This window comes from Myotis yumanensis, unplaced genomic scaffold, assembly GCF_028538775.1.
Source record: "Myotis yumanensis isolate MYYU_CA2020_CCGP unplaced genomic scaffold, mMyoYum1.0.hap1 SCAF_5, whole genome shotgun sequence".
NCBI classification, from domain to species: domain Eukaryota; kingdom Metazoa; phylum Chordata; class Mammalia; order Chiroptera; family Vespertilionidae; genus Myotis; species Myotis yumanensis.
In genome coordinates, this window is record NW_027223756.1 from 66723277 (window position 1) to 66741727 (window position 18451).

General features: G+C 36.1%; 1 protein-coding gene across 1 annotated transcript in view; it reads left to right on the top strand.

Moving 5' to 3' along the window:
- ANXA10 (annexin A10) overlaps window positions 1–18451 on the top strand; it is a 66427-nt gene that overhangs the window by 7944 nt on the left and 40032 nt on the right. The window contains 1 exon segment of the mRNA XM_070415441.1: window positions 14369–14450. Within this exon segment, the coding sequence (XP_070271542.1) occupies window positions 14369–14450 (82 nt within the window).

Genomic DNA, 18451 nt, shown 5'->3' on the forward strand with positions numbered 1-18451 from the left:
AGATGACAAAGCAAAGAAATATGTGTATATACTAACCCATATATCTATATGCATATATTATTTATTTTTGTACATATGCATGTATGTACGCTTGTATGTATGCATGTATTTACATCCTCTCTCTCTTTTCTTTCTCTCTCTCTCTCTCTCTCTCTCTCTCTCTCTCTATCTTCATATTGATAACTTCAGTCTAATCCAGTACCAGAATTTTAGCCTTCTGATTATTTATAACTTCTCACACAGTAAATACCATGACTAGAAAAATCTAAAATCTATGTGCTTATTTGCTTAACCTAGCATACATGTAGATTAGAGCCTGCTAAATCATAGCTTTGTGAGAACAGTTTGCCAACAAGAAAACACTAGGTTGTTTTTTTTTTTCATCTTTTAGCTTTACAGTATTCAGAGACTATTTTCCCAAATTACTTAGGGCATGCCCCTTCTCCCAACCCACTTTATCATGGTTATGCGATTCAGTTGTAATTTAGACAAACTGGTTTGCTACAATCTCCATTCTCTGCTGGGTTCTCCCTACATCATAGCTGATTTTGTTAATTTAAAATTAAAAGTGGTAAAATATGCTCTTTGTGGTATACAGTTGTATCAGTTTTGTTGTATCTAATACCACATTTCTAGGTTTATTGCCTTTCATTTTCCTAATTCCCTTCATATATTTGTAAAGTATTCAAAAGAAAATGTATGCAGTCTAGAATTTGATGTGGAAACTAATTTTAGAATAGGTGCAGCGAACTTTGTAGGGAATTTTCCATCATCCAAAAATTCTTCCATACTTACCGTTTTTATACCAACCCTCAAACCCTGGCAAATATTGATCGCTTTTCCACTCCTATAGTTCCACCTTTTCCAGATTGTCATATAAATGGAGTCACAGATGATAAAAACCTTTTGGATGTGGCTCCTTTTACTAAATAGTATGCATACAAAATTTATCCAACTTGTTGAATGAATCAATAGTTCTTTTTATTGCTGAATAAGTAGTCTTTTGAATGGATGCACCACAATTTGTTTGCCCATTTAGTTTGAACGATATCTGGGTTGTTTGTAACTTTTAACAAATACAAATAATTTTCTGTGAACACTCAAGTGAAGGTTTCTGAGTAAAGATAAGTTCCCATTTTTTTCTGAATAAATATCTAGGAGTGGGATTGCCAATGTCTGTTTAGCTTTATAGGTTACTGCCAAGCTGTTTTGTGTGTTTTTTACAAAGTGTTTGTGTACAATTGGGCAATGTATTGCAATAGTATTTCACTGTAGTTTTATTTTTCATTTCTTTATACGTAATGATACTGACAGTTTTTCATATGCTTATTTACCATACATTAGTTGGGAATGTGTTTGTGTAAAATACCTAATTTTTTAATCAGGTGTGTTTTTTTTGTTTTTGCTTTTTATTGTCCTTTATATATTTTGGATAAGTGGTCTTTATAAGAAATGTGATTTACAATTTTTTTCTCTAATTCAATAACTTGTCTTTTAACTGTTTTACACAGAACAAAATTTTCAGTTTTGACAAAGTGTTCTTCATCTATTTTTTCTTTATAGATTATATTTTTGTGGCCATCAAAAAGCTCTTTGATTACCCCAAAGTCATGCAAATTTTCTCCTATATTTCCTTCCAGATATATTATACACTTAAATTTTTATAAAGGTCTATGATCAATTTGGGATTAAATTTTACATAAGGTATAAGGTATAGTTCATGTTTCATTTTTTCATAAGAATATACAGATTTATAGCACCAGTTCTTGGATTTCTCTAATACATTTCTTTTACTACTTCATAAAAAAACTATTTATATTTATGTAGATCTATTGCCAGATTACCTATTATGTTCCAGTGGTCTATTTTCCTGGAATGTTAGCCAACTTCACACTCTCATTATTACTTTGGCTTCATAATAATTCTAAATACCAGTTAGCATTATTTATATTTGTTTTCAGCTTTTCTAGGTCTTTTGCATTTCCATTGGTATTTTAGAATCAAATTGTCCAAAGCTACACAAAATGATGCCATTTTCCTGCAATGGAAATGGCATATGTCACCATTTGTTCAGGCCTTCTTTCATTATATTAGTACTATTTTATTTCTTGTGCTCCAATATCTGTCTTTTATTTCTTTCGATTTCCTTATTGCACCATGATTTTCAGTAGGATGTTGATGATAAAAGACATCCTTTCTCTGTTCCCAGTATGGGATGGGCAGTGATGGGGGAAGAGGGATGAAGAAGCATTCGATATTTCAGCATTAAGTGTAATGTTGTATAGTTAAGTATAGTTTCAAAGCTCTTGTAGATGTCTTTACTCAGATTTTAAAAGTTGCCTTCTCATTGAGCTTTGCTGAATTTTAACATAAATGGTTGCTATACCTGACAAGTGTTTTTTCTGTACCATATTTTTATGAATTTTTTAAAAATTTATTAATATGATGAAATAAATTGATTGGTTTTTGAATATAAAATCAGCCTTGCATTCTTGGGATAAACCTCACTTGGTCATGCTGCACTATTGTTTTCATATGTTGCTGTATTGGACTTTTGCCGTAAACCAATTCCAGCATGTCATAATTTCAAGAGTTTCATCAAAAGGTTGATGAAACTTGGGGACTCAACAGGGTTGAGTCACACATGTAGTCACCTGTTGGGAATGGCTAAAGGCATTTCCCCAAACCTGAATAGGAAACTGATTGTGGCTGCCAGACAGTTAAAGGGCATCCTAATCTACATGTTATTGCCTCCTACTGGCCAAACCCCTGAACAGCCGTAGGCTATTCCCCAAACTGACAATGCCTCTGTACCCTTTGAAACCTTACCCTTTGAAGTGTATTATCTCCACCTTGCCTTAGGACAGATTGTGTTAATAAAAGCAAGGGTCCTAGACAAGGAGGGAGTCTTCAGTTCCTTTAGCTGAAGGTCCTCTGACCCCCAATGCCTTTCAAAATTATATCTCGTCTCCGGACTCTTTATTAGTCCCCGGATTTCTATGTCATCTACGCACAGCGCCTTTTCCAGATTCCTGAACCCTTCTTGATGCTGGAACAAGAACCCCGGCAGATTTTCTTATATTAGGTTGAGCATTTTTGTATCCATGTTCTTAGGGATTATTATTTTGTAATTTTATTGTCTTGTAATGTTGGTGTTGTTTTAGTATTAGTGTAACATTGGCTCCATCAAATAAGTTAGAAAGGGTTCATTTCTATTTTCTATAAACCAGTCTATAAATCAGTTATTATTTATTCCTTGAATGTTTGGTAGAAATTCCCAGTGAAACTATATAACCAAAGTTCTCTTTACTGACATATTTCTAACTAGAAATCCAATTTCCTCAATAAATATCAGCCTGTTCATGTTACTTGTTCTCTGAGTGAGTTTTGATAGTTTTTGTCTGTCAAGGAACTTAAACAGTCATATTCATGGGCATAAAATTGTCCATAGCACATCTTTTGGTAGTGATGTCCTCAGCTACTTTCAAACTTATAGTTTGTATTTTCTCTGTTTTTCTTTGTCAGTATGGCTAGAGTTTCACCTTATTGTTGTTCAGAGAATAAGCTTATGATTTTATTTAATTTATTATATTTTTCTCTTCTAAATTTTATTAATTTCTACTACTATCTTTATTACTTTCTACCTACTGCTTGCTTAAAGTGTAATTTTCTAATTTATTATGATAAAAGCTTAAATTTTTTAAAATATATTTTTATTGATTTCAGAGAGAAAGGGAGAGGGAGAGAGAAATAAACACATCAATGATGAGAGAAAATCACTAATTGTCTGCCTCCTGCACACCCCACACTGGGGATTGAGCAAGCAACCTGGGTATGTGCCCTGACAGGGAATCAAACCATGACCTCCTGGTTCATAGGTCGATGCTCAACCACTGACCCATGCCGGCTGAGCAAAAGCTTAAATTTTTTTTTATTTTAGAACTTTCTTTGGTTCTAACGTATGTATTTAATGCTATAAATTTTTCTTTAAGCACTGAAAGAAACTGAGTATTGTAGACACCAAGCTCGCTTGAGGATTGTTTGGGTTTCTCCTGTTTGGGTTTAATAAAAAAAGTCTATATAGCCTTGAAAGCTATTAAGATCAGTGATCAACTTTGTAATGCTGCACAGTATAAGCAATTTTAGATCAATAATATTTTAAAGCATTTATCATGAATTTCTAAGATATAGTATATGAGAAATGCAAAAATATAAATATGTGGATGCCTAAAAGGCTTAAAGTTTTAATTTTATAACTCAGTTAAGTTAGCACTTCCAATTTTATATCAATGATTCTTGAAAAATGATAGTGGCCCATGGAACTCTCATAAGAACAATCAAAATGTAAGTGGGATCACAGATTGAATCTAGTGATGATAATGAGGAAGAGGAGGAAAAGGATTAATGATAACTAAAGCCACTGAAATACACATTGCATTAATTGTCATAATAACTAAAGTGTAAAAAGGATCTATGATTGTAACTCCACGAAGTGTAAATAAGGAGATTTTAAGTAACTTGATACATTGTCCCACAAGGAACAAAGATGACTTGAAACTAAGCCAACCTTACCAGAGTGAGATATATAATAGGTTCATCAACAAGGGAAATGGAGAGAAGGTCCTAAATTTAACTGGCTATCCTTTATTTTTTAGTGTACAGAAAAGTTAATTACCAGCTGTTTCCTGGTCACATGCAACATATTTGTTCCAAACTGTCACTGCCTTTGCAGATGTATGTTTCTTTTCATGTCTCTCCTCTAATCAGGAACATGGTAAACCAGAGAGAATAAAGATGCCTTAAATACAGAGATGGAAGGATTTAGATCAGAGGTAAAAAGCATTCACAACTCCCTATAGATCCTAGGAATAGTTAACATTCTACGTTAGGACAGGGACCTCTTAACTTTTCCCAAGGTTTCCTCAAAAGACCAAAATATACCATAAAGTCATCACCATGTCAGTATTCCTTTCACATGGACCCCATTGGCAATGGTATAAGCAAACCAATCAAAAAGAGAAATTATAGATTTACTTCATTACAAATCAAACATGGAATTCGGCTTTAATGTAAAAGAAATTGGAAACAAAATTGCAGGTCTCCTTCTCACTGTGTCATCATATGGCAGAGAAAGACCCAGCTCTTCTTATAAGAATATTAATCCCATCCTGGGGCCCTACCCTCATGACCTCACCTAAATCTAATTACCTCCCGAAAACCATCAGGGCTTAGGCATCATCATAGAAATTTGGCGGGGGCAGGGTCCCAAACATTCAGTCTATAAGAGATCTCATGGCTTGTATATTACGCTCAGGTAATTGCATATTCACAAATAAATTCACTCGGCAAAATTTACACAAATTAAAAATGGCTGCATTTGTGCAAAGTAAAAATTCAGACCCTTTCTTCTTAGTAAAAGCTTCTCTCCCTCACCTGCTCCTGCCAGCTTCAGGTCAGCAACCTTAAATAGTAAAGAAGGCAAGAATATATTTTTGATCCTTCTTTGGGTCAGTCCCTCACACCTGAGGGCAGTCACACGGAGGCTTCCAAACGCTCAGGAAGGTCTTTTGTTGCCTTTAACAGGCGTTTTAGTCACACAGCACTGATGCTCTCTGGCCATGGAAGGTGTTTCTTTGGGATCGGTGTAGGTTTTTAAAAGACCTCTCATGGCCAGTAATCTTTCTCCCGAAGTTTATCTCCGTCTGCTCTCAGAGTTCCTGTTACTCCTCCTGAAGGAAGATTTGGGGCCAGATCCCTTCAAAAATGACACGACTAACTCTTCCTACTTACAGCTGTCAATTGGTCCATGGCAAACACTCATAGGTCCTATTTCCAACAAACGCCGGAAGTGTAATAAATTCTTAGCGTTCAGGCATCGGGAAGTGGAGCCACCCTCCTCACTCAAAGCAGTAAGTTCCATGCAATCTCAGCGTTAGCCTTTTCCCAACGTGAGTCCACTGTGTTTCCCAAACAATTGAGTATTCTTTTAAAAAAATGAAAATAACAAGACTGGATTTCCCTTTTGGGTGGCTGACTTTCCTGGTACTATTGTGTGGTTTGGCAAATGGCTGACAGACTACTTTGAAGATTAATAAAAGAGGGGAGGTACCTTCCCACATAGCTTGGCAAGAATCAATATTTTCTGAATTATTTTTTCTTCCTTAACATTTGTTAACTTCTGAAATATATATTACACAGTGAGATCACATCAACTGCTATTTATCAGAACACTGATCAACTTTTACAAGTAAAAGCGTAACAATATTAAATTCAATATCCTTATAAAACTGGGTACTCTTGAGAAACTTAAAAATTACCTTAAAATACTTGAAACATTTTAAAGGATGTCAGCTATTTGTAAAGTTAACTCCAATATCTTATTTATTCCTTATGATCATGCCATCAAAGCATTTCATTAAAGAAGTAGACAGCTGTGAACCAACTGATATAAAACAAATCAATATATAATGTATTCCTCTGTCTCCTTCATTGCCAGGGAAAATTATGGCTAAATATACAACTAATGTCTGTAAAGAAAACTTCTAATAGTGAATGCCTTCCACCTTTACTATGATACCATATTGTTTTCTTCAGTGTTTTTTTCTGAGATTTATACATATTCACTCACTGAATAGAATAAAAATAATATGCAGACATTTGCTTAAAACAGTTCAAGACAAAAATTACCCTGAACAAACTTTAGTTTGGGTAAAATTTCCTTTCACATAGAAATATAGGTCCTTGCCAGGTAGCCTAGTTGGTTGGAGATATGCCAAGGTTGTTGGTTCGATCCTGGGTCAGGGCACATACAAGAGTCAACCAATAAATGCATAGATACGTAGGAAAAGTGATCTCTCTCTCTCTTTTCCTTCCTTCCTCTCTATCTCTAAAATCAATAAATAAAAATTTTAAGTAATACAGAAATATATAATTTCTTTACTGTAGACATACAACTTATTTATGGATTATCCAGCCAAGATTTTATTGAGCTTCAAACTGGCTTTTCTTTAAAATCATATTCTCTTGATTTAATTTAGCATTAACTCAGAGGGGAAAAAGTAAAAGCAGCTAGAACCAAGCATTGTTATAAAGGTAAAATCTGTTGGGAACAGAACATCGTGACATTTTCCATAAAACTCTTTTGGTGCCTAAAAGGAAGTATAATGGTAGGCAAAAAGAGACCATTTTTCTTCCATTAACATCTCAAGAACACACAGTTCACTAGATAATTTTCACTGATTTATTTTATTAAAAGCTAAAGAAGTTTTAAACACCAGGAGGAGGCTATTTCTATTTGTAAAAGAGACTACTGTGCTTTGAGAGTGCTGGCTACTTCCCTTCCTAAAAATATCAAATTAAAGGAAAGCTGCTGAGATTTTAGAATCATCATCTAAGACCTGCGACATCATTTTGTGGAAATTGTTCTAATAAATCCAAACTCATAGATACAGAAAACAGACTGACAACTGTCAGAGGGGAGGGGAATAGGGGGGTGGTGAGTGAAAAAAGTGAAGGGATTAAGAAAAAAACAAAACAAAACAAAACACTCATAGACAAAGACACCAGTCAGGTGGGGATTCTAAGAGGGAAAGAGAGTCGGGGAGGTATAAGAGGGTAAAGGGCGGGGGGGGGGGGATAAATGGTGATGGAAGGAGATTGATTTATGATAGTGAACACACAATACAATATACAGATGAGTTATTATAGAATTGTATGCTTGAACCTATGTACTTTTATTAACCAATGCCACCCCAATATCTTATATAATAAAAGCCAAATATGCAAATTGTCCCCTCAACCAGGAGTTCGACCAGGAGTTCAACTGGGAGTTTGACCAGGGGACGGGGCTGGCTGGCCATCCCTGATCGCCCCACCCCACAATCAGGGATGGAGCTGGCCAACCACCCATGGCCCCTCCCCCTGACCAGCCAGCCCCAAATGGCCCTGATCGAGGCAAGCTAGCCAGACCCCACCTGTTCACAAATTCACGCACCGGGCCTCTAGTATTAAATAAAATTTATTTTAAAATAAATAAATAAATATTAATGTTGAGTGAAATGTAAGCCAGTCCCAAAAGTTGGCATACTAAAGGATTCCACCTACATAAAATGGGAAAGCAGGATAACTTAATGTCAGAGACAGAATAGTGGTTGCCTGAATATGAGAATGGCATGGGAATTGACTGGGAATGGGCACAAGAAAAGACTGTAAGGTCCTAGAATGTTCTATATCTTAATCAGAGTGACAGTTACATGGGAATATACATATGCCCTAAATAACAGAGCTATATTCATATATTTGTGTATTTGCTATATGTAAATTATACTTCAGTAAAGCACTATTCTCTAAATTTTAAAAACCCATGAATTGCAGTTCTTCACACATTAAATGTCAGCATAACCCCTATCTTCAGTGTGAAATTCAGGACTGCATGTGTTCCTTGAGTGTGATCAATCATTTAGACCCTGTATTGAATTTGCTTCTCCTTAACCTTTAAAAAATGTGATTCTGTTTTATCCCCTTGAGATTACATTATAAGCATTAGGGTTGTTTAACTGTTTATAAGAGACATAAAAATATATGAAAGTAGAGTTAATTTTTGAAAAATAAGAATATAACAGTAAAAGAGAAAAGGACTGAGAGATAAGATGTGCTGGAAAAGCACTGGATTCAAAGTCAGAGCACTAGTATTCTGGACTGCCAACTGTTAAGCCAAGGGCCTTATATAAATATTGAGTCATCATTTTGATATGCAATATAGAAATAAGAACACTTGCCTTGCCTGACACAGTCTTGCTGATAACTTCAAATTAAATAAGGAACATAAAAGTGTTTAATTGCAAAGTAGCTATACAAATAGTAAGCAGTACAGTGCCTCCTTCACCTCTAGAACACCAATAGATTTACACATTATTTTATATGGGACAAGGATATAGTCATTAGATTTAAATGCTATTTCAGGTTTGTAAATAATATATCATTGATGAAGATAGAAATAGTGTTATGACACCTTACTATTAGCTAGACCATTCACAAGGAAAGTTGAGTAGAATTTTTGGCAGGCGTAAACCACATGGTACCAAGGTTTCTTATCGCAGTCTTGTTCCACCAGCTAAAACTAAGCTCCTGGTGAACAGGAACTGAGTCGCCTGTTTGCAGTTCTGCCACTGAGTAAGGGTTGGGGACCTTTGTAAGCTATAAAAAAAAAAGGTGTGTTTGGAGGGGTGGGCACACAGTCAGCCTTATCAGCCTATACTGAACAACTGAGCTTCAAAAAAAGATTAAATAAAAACACAAGTTCCTCTCTTTCAGCTGAAATGATTATGCAGAGCATCATGTGATGATCAGTCACACAGTGGGCACAGACACAGGTTACAAGTTTGGGGAGGACACCATTGCAACCCTGCAGGTTCTTTTTACTCACTTTGATTTATGCTGTGCTCTCAGCCCCCCGAAAATCCTTCAGACCAACCTGAGGGTGAAGTGATTGTATTGTGCTTGCTCTCTCAGAGCAGGAGGTACTGCATGATGGTACCAGTGTTCTGTCTTTTCTAAAAAGTCATACTAATCAATGGGGAGTTGTTGCCTACATTATTCAAAATCCAGTGGGCATTTCACTCAGAGGAAGGTGTTAAACCTTTTAGAATAGGATTTCTCAGTGAGAACTATTTCATGATGTGAAAGGAGATTTTTAGAGATTTAATCTAAAGGAAATAATCTCTAAACATAATTCTAAAAATATTTTTAAAAGATGTAATAACATCTTTATGTATAGTCTATTATTTATTTGGAGAAAGATAATCTGAAGAAGAAACATTTTTATTTCCTGTTTTTCTCTATATTTTTAGACAATTAATTCTAAACTATCTGACTAATACAGAATATATGTGTAAACAATCAAAGCTGATAGAAACACTATCACTGAAAATATTTACTATCTATAATGCCTGTTTTTATGTTTAATTAGGAATAGCTTTATTTTATATAACATTTTCCTTAGAAACATTATATATAAATGTAACATTATTAGTACTACATAATATTATATATAACAATATATAGTAAGATATATAGTTTTTCCATTATGTATAAGACTGTATTTCACAGTTTTATTTTGTTCTCTTCATTCCAAGCATTTAGTTACTATTTAGATTCCTAATGAGAAAATTACACTGGAAAAAAATGATATAATGAAAAAAATGAATAATGTGAGCACATAAAACTATCTTGGCAATAAAGTAGAACCTCAGAAGACATTATTTTTCCAAGTAATGCATTTCCACTTATTGAAAGTTAATCAAATATGAGATTTTTGCCTCAAATGAAACCTCTTCAAGAAGCCTTCCCTTGAACTCTAGTTTTCACTTGAAGATTATCTCTTTCCTCCAAATTCCTTGGTACTTTGTTAGAGTTTTATGATAAAACATCACTTCTGCCTTTAATTAGTTGTGTATATATATTGCATTTACATTAGCAAAACTAACAATAGTATGCAGCACAACCTATTATACATATAAATTGTTCATTTTTACTTTCTAGAAAGAATAATTGAATAAATTGACAGGGGATATAATAAGCTATTATATGTATAGCTAAAATCAATTAATATTTAAAGTAAATTATGAAGTTAAAAACCTGCATAAAAATAAGAAACTTTGGACACTGGTCTTTGTTTTGGCCTTGATGAAGACCAGGTTGGACTTTTTCCATGGTGGGATGGATGGGGATGGGACATTGGAAACCTGGGGCAGCCTTCTATGTCCACCCGAATACATCTTATCATACCACAATCTCCCAAACGTGGGTCCAAGAAATGCTTTCCTCATGATCCCATGAAAAAAACATGATTTTCACTGGAGCATCATTGCTTTTAAAATACGTTTTCTCTTTTATACTTTAAAACAGCCCTTTGGCTGAGAGCACTCAACAAGATTAAGGTCACCAAGGCAATAAATGGTAGTGTCCACACAAAATCTGTCCAAACAAGTCTTCTAACTCTAATTTTCCCAATGAAAAAAACTGAGAAAGAACTACGTAGACAAAAAGGACTTAGTAAAAGGCAGTGACAAATAGCAAAAAAGAAAATCATTTTCACATTTAATGGTATAGCTGTTATTTCAAAAAAATTAAATCTTAAATTCCTCTGGGATGATAGGTTAAAAAGAAAACACTTTAGGCGAAGAGAGCTCAACCTAGGCATTTACATTACAACCAGCTATCCAAACTCAATAAATAAAAAAGAACCAAAGTCTATTTTTCTAATAGAGTCTCACATAATGACACAGGTTAGCAAATAAGGAAGATAAAACTCCTGTTGTCTCCTAATGAATAGCTTCTAGAATTGAGGAGTGGCTCAAGAGAACTCAGTTTCTACATCATCTCCAATAAACTTGAGATATTAGAAGTAAACTGGACTTTAGTTTGTACATGCATGCACTACAGCAAAATAACGTGTACAGTGGGGCCTTGACTTATGAGTTTAATTCGATCCGAGACCGAGCTCGTTAAGGAGCTCGTTAACTCAAATTACTCTGTCAACTCAATGCAAAAAATTGGCCGAGAGACAGCTGGTATCTCAAAAAACTCATTAGTTGGGACACTCGTAAGTCAAGGCCCCACTGTATACCATACTCTTATTTTAATTACATATATCTGTCCATACAGGCATTTAAGAAGAATATTTCACCACTATGTTCTTAGCAGTTTTATTTACAATAGCTAAGATTTGGAAACAGCCCAAATGGCCATCAGTAGAGGAATGGATAAAAAAAGCTGTGAGACATTTACACTATGGAATACTGTGCAGATGTAAAAATGAGGGATCTCTTACCCTTTGGGACAGCATGGATGGACCTGGAAAATTATTATGCTAAGTAAAATGAGCCAACCTGGGAAAGATAAATATCACAGGAGCTCACTTACTTGTGAGCTCAAAATGACTTGACCAACAAAATAAGACCGGAAGCATGGAGGCATGGAATAGACTGACATACCGTGAGGTGGGGTTGGGGGGATAAGAAGAGATAAACTTTCCCTAGCTGGTTTGGCTCAGTGGATAGAGCACTAGCCTGCAGACTGAAGGGTCCCAGGTTCAATTCTGGCCAAGGGCACATGCCTGGGTTGCAGGCTCGATGTCCAGTAGGGGGCGTGCAGAAGGCAGCCAATCAATGATTCTCTCTCATCATTGATGTTTCTATCTCTCTCTCCTTCTCCCTTCCTCTCTGAAATCAATAAAGAAATATATTTTTTTAAAAAAAGAAAAGATAAACCAAAGAACTTACATACTTATATGCATAGTCCATGGACACAGGCAAAAGGGTAGTGAAGACCTGGGAAGTGAGAGGATCTGGGAGGAGAGGAGTAAAGAGGGGGGTGGGGGATGGGAGACATCTGTAATACTATCAACAATAAAAATACATTTTTAAAAAAGAAGCATATTTTATTAACATGTTCGTACTTATAAATATGAAAACATGGCCATATCACAATTATTATATGGTTCCAGTCTACTTCAAATAGATTCAGGTTTGTTAATATTGATCAAATGGAATTCAACCTGAATTTAATTATTAGTTTTAACTCAAGTGAACAATCCTCCAAAAACCTTTTCATAAATATCTTGGTATTGGCATATTTCTGGGACTAGAAATTATGGTCCAGTCTTCCTCTCATTAATTAATTAGTTTTCTACCATTAGACAATGGGCACAGGAAACCTCCCTCTGCAGCTAAGATGTTATCGCTGCGGAAGAGCTCGGTAAATGCCTGAGTTCTCAAGGCCAGTAGAGCTGTTTGCTGTGGAAAGGCATTTATTCCAATGTTTCTGGGCACACTGAAAACAAACAAGGGGAGAGATCCCCTTCTTTAATAAATTTTGATTGATGGTTCTTGTGAGCTGAGTGTGGTCATATGGTGCCTAGTCCTGGCTGGCTCTGTCTGAAATAGCAGACCGTGTGGTTTGAAAGCCTAACTTAAATGTTCTGCCATTTTATTATTGGCAAGAGACAGAATTTAAATGAAATGTCAGTCAGGTTTCCATGTTTTCCTCTGCAGCTGCAAGCTTCAGCTAAAAATTCTCTACCCTAACTACGTCATCTAGATTTTTATGAATCCTATTATCTAAATTCAAGCATTTCAATTTTCTTCAGTATTTCAGGGCCCTGATGTATAAAAAAAGCTGTAGTGGCAAGTGTCACTTCTAATTCATATGTATAACATAAACACCCTCGATAGAGTTCTCTTTTCAGTTTCTATGAAATAGTACCCAATTCCTAAAATGCTTATTGTTTATTAAGAAGATACTAGAGGCCTGTTGCACAAAGATTCGTGCAACGGGCCTTCCTTCCCCTGGCTGCCAGCACCGGTTTTCCTCCAGCACCCGGGTCCCAGGCCTTTGGTCCGGCCACAGCAGCGAGGCTTGGCTTCTCTGCTCTGGCCGCGGCAGCGAGGCTTGGCTTCTCCACTCCAGCTGCAGTGGAGAAGCCAAGCCTCTTCAGTCTTCAGTCATCTTCAGTCTTCGCTCCACACCTGCATATGCAAATTAACCACCATCTTTGTTGGGTTAATTTGCATACTCATCCTGATTGGCTGGTGGGCATAGTGGAGTGATACCAATTTGCATGTTTCTCTTTTATTAGTGTAGATGTATTTGACCTGGCCAGTGTGGTTCAGTTGGTTGGAACATCATCCCGTACACCAAAAGGTCTCAGGTTCTATACCTTGTGAGGGCATAAATCGGGGTTGCAGATTCTGTTGATGGTTGGGGTGGGTGTGAGAGGCAACCAATCAATGTTTCTCTCTCACATCAATGTTTCTCTCTCTCTCTCCTCTCCCTTCCTCTATCTGAAAATCTATGAATATATCCTCAGGTGAGCATTTTTAAAGAAAGAAGATATATATTTATTTGATTATCACATTTTCCTATTATTGTTTCTAAGATCAACATTTTCTAGATGAATAACAGATACCAAATAATAGAGAATAGATTTTTAAAATTCAACCAAATTTGCTCTCTTCAAGTAACATACAATTAACTTTTTTTTCTCAAAGGTATTTTTAATTTTTCAATTATAATTTACATTCAATATAATTTTGTCTTAGTTTCAGGTGTATAGCATAGTGACTAGACATTCTAATATTTACAAAATGGCCCCTTCGGTATTTCCAGTACCCATCTGGCACCATATGTATTTATTACAAAATTATTGACTGTATTCCTTATACTCTACTTATAGATATATGTGTACATCTTAAAGCAATTTAAACATGTAGAATGTACTTATGTACTTTTGTTTTCATTTATCGGAAAAAATGTTGAAATCTTTTGTGCAAATTACTGCAATCTCTTTCTCATGAACTCTTCCCACCAGGCGCAAGGAACCATCTTCCCGGCTCCCAATTTCAACCCCATCATGGATGCCCAAATGCTGGGAGGGGCGCTCCAAGGATTTGGTAAGCCTGATCATTTCTATCATCTTTTATAGTAATTACTTTTTGCTTTATCTTATTTTAAGACTGTAATATGGGTGTAAATATCTGATGTCTAACAGAAGACAAACACTTTTTTAAAAGCTGGGCAAAGAAGTAGAATAAGAAGAAAAATAATAGACTAGGACAATAATGGTGGAGATGTTTGTCTCACTCAATTGCAAATCTGATCTTGACATGTTTTTGCCTTAAATCCTTAAATGTCTCATCGCTGACTACTAAATGAAATCCCAAGCCCCCCAAAACCTCATTCTGGCATAAAACATCCTTCTTTGCCCTTGTTTTCTTTCTAGCCTGTTTCTTTTGCTACTTCTACTTCTAGCTAAATCAAACTTCCTGCTATCACCGCAATTGAAGCTGCTTTTCCACATCTCTATAAACTGGCCCAATAACCCCTCCCTTGAATGCTGTTTAATTTACATCCAAATTTTTTTTCCTTTAAGAATCTCCTCAAATGAGTCTTCCTCTTTGAATCATTCTTTGGGAACTCCAAACACAACCAGATATGCCGAATCCTGGGCACCCTAATTTCATTGTAGGTGTCCCTTTTGTCTCCCTTAGGTCCCTGAGCTCTCAGAGCTTTGAGTCTGGAGTGCAGGTCATTAATAAATGGATGGTCAATGAATGAAATTAAAGTTTAGAAAAGAAATATATGGAGAAGGGAGGAAAATTGTTGGGGTCTTTAAAAATGATTTATTTTTAAGATATGATATGGTGCTGTTAAACATCCATCTATTTTCGTTAAGCAATAGCTATCCTAAGAAGACTTGTGGTGAGCATGAAGATAAACATTGGCAACATTAAAGAAAATGCTTGCATAAAACATGCACAGCCTTTCATAAGAAAGCAATCTCTTAACTTTAAAGACAAGGTCACCTTCATGAGGACTGGATTCACTTTGTATTTTATTCACTAGCAGAACCCCATAGGAAAATAATAAAGGACTTTAAATGTGTTCTTTAAAGTCGATTGAGGAGTTTGCAATGCTGTCATGCCTTTTAAAATATCAACAGTCACTAGAAAAAAATAGAGAGATAAGATAACAAAAAGTTATGGATTAACTTTTTATTCAGGAGAGTACTTTTTGCTTTAAAACTGTAGATCAGAGCAATCTATTCATTGAATAAAATTTTCTTTGCTCCAGTTTCAATTTTCCTGCCACTGTAGTTTCAGGGACATAATATGGATTCATTGTGACCACTGTCATTTTTGTTGTTGTTTGTGAGTGTTTTAGGCTGAAGAAATTGAGAAGGTTTTGGTTTTAAGTGCAGTGTCCACTCTAGCAGGCCAGAGGATAGACACAGCTCAAAATGCTTTAAAAGTTTAGAGGGCCAGCTCCCAGCATTGTCTGGAAGCTCATCCTTTGTCCTTGCTCACCATCTCGGGAAGAAGGTGGAGCAAAACCTGTGGAGAACAGAGTCCGAGTTCTTATTGAACAAGGGAGTCACGGACAAAAACGATGAATGGAACCAAAGTGTATCGGGAGAAGCCAGTCCTGGAAAAGGTGTAGTTGGGCTTCTAGGAGTCAGCCAGTGTCCAGAGCTTCCTTTCCAGGTTACACTCGGGAGTAGTTCAACATCCAAGCCTCCTGATCACCACAGCCTCCTGATCACCACACCCTCTGTCTGTGGAACAGCAGCTGTACGTGAAGCCTCCCCCCACCAGCCAGAAGAGCCAACACAGCTGTGAACAACACCCACCAGAGGAGCTGCTGCCAACTGGAAAGCAGCTGCTACCGCAACCATCTGAGCAGCAACCACAACCCAAGGAGCCCCTGCCACCCAGGGAGCAGCCACTGAACACCTCAACATCTACATATGTCAGCGAGATCAAACATGGGTAGGCAAAGAAACCCCCAAAGGAAAGAAAAGGAAGACTCGCCAGAAAAGCAGCTAAGTGAGACAGAGATATGCAACATGACGGAAAAAGAATTCAGAATAAGGTTCCTAGAGTACATGCACCAGATGTTCAAGAAGCAAGAAGAAACAGATGAAAAACTCAACTACTTATGCAAGAAGCTAGAAGAAACAGATGAAAAAATCAACAACTTAAGTAAGTCCCAAGAAGAAATGAAGAGTGACATAGCTTCAATAAAAAACTCCATTGAAAGTATCAACAGTAGACTGGGAGAAGCGGAGGACCGAATTAGTGAATTAGAAGACAAGGAAGCAAAACACACTCAAACTGTACGGCAAATGGAGAAAAAAATTAAAATGCTTTAAAAGTTTATCCGTTCTAATGACCCCGGCAAAGTGCAGCTATAAAAGACCATTACCAATATCTTCCTTAGTAGCTGTGATATTTGTGTCCAGCTTTATTAGGATATAAATGACAAAAAAAAGATATGATATATAACATATATACATTGAAGGTGCATAATGTGATGATTTGATATACTTATAAATTGCAAAATGACTAACAGAATAAAGGTTCACACACCCTCCACCTCACATAATTACCATTTTTGTTGCTATTATGGTGAGACATTTGGATTTATTCTCTTAGCAACTCCCAACTATTCAACACAGTATTGTTAACTGAAGTCTTCTGTACATTAGATCCACATAACTCATTCCTCCATTTCCCCCACCCCCAGCACCTGATGTTCAGCTTTTTTAGATTCTATGTACAAGTGATAGTATATAGTGTTTGTCTTACTCTGACTTATTTCACTTAGCATAATGCTGTCAAGATACATCCAGGTTGTGCAAATGGCAGGATTTTCTTCTTTTTTACGACTGCATAATACCTCACTGTGTGTATGTGTACTTATGTATATACTAGAGGCCCGATGCACGAAATTTGTGCAAGGGGCTCCACCGAGGTTGCAGCCCTGGTTGCCGGCACCGGCCGCTGTCCCAGCCCTCACACCAGCAGCCCCAGCTTCATCTGGAAAGTCATCTGGAAGGATGTCTGATCTAATTAGCATATTAAGCTTTTATTATTATAGATCCCATTTTCTTTATCCATTCATCTATTTATGAATACCTAAGTGATTTCCATACCTTGGCTAATGTGAATATTGCTACAATGAACATGGGAGTGCAACATCTCTACAATACAGTGATTTCTTTTTATTTGGATAAAAACCCAGAAGTAGGATTGCTATATCATTTAGTAGTTCTCATCTTAACTTTAAAGAAACCTTTATACTGTTTTCTATAGTGGCTGTACCAATTTACATTCCCACCAACAGTACACAAGGATTCCCTTTTCACATCTCTCATCTTTTTTTATAATAGCTATTCTAACAAGTGTGAAGTGAAATCTCGTGCTTTTGATTTGCATTTCCCTAATTGATTTTGAGCACCTTTTCATGTGTTTGTTGACCATTTGTGTGTCTTCTTTGGGAAAATGTCTATTCAGGTCCTTTGCCTATTTTAAATCTAATTATTTGGTTTTACTATTGAATTATATGAGAGCTTTATATATGTTTTAGATACTAACTCATTCGATATATGATTTGCAAATATTTTCTTCCATTCTGTGGGCTGCTTTTTCATTTTGTTGGTTATTGAAATAAGAGAAAAAAAAGAGAAAACTTATTGATCTATGCTTGAGGCTGTCCAGAATATGCTAAAGTAATATGCATGCTAGAAAGTTATGGAAAAGCAAATAAATTTGTGAGTTCATGAGATGATAACTGATAATAATAGTAAAAAGGGTAATGCTCAGCTTTCTTTGAGAAGTAGTGCTGGCTGGCTTGCATCTTTTTTCAAAAGATGGTACTGCATAAAAACTGTTAAACTTTCAATGAGGCAAGCCCTGCAGAGCAGGAAGCTGCAGAATACCTCCTTAAGGTATTATTTAAAATGCCTTCTAAGTTTTATGCAGGAGGAGTGTATGTGGAAGAGAAGATTTCCGATGCTGATTGGGCTGTTTTACAAGGACATTGGTGAACAAGCATATGTAATGTAATTGGCATTTCTGCTAACAAAAATGCTGTGACCATAAGGTCATAGAAA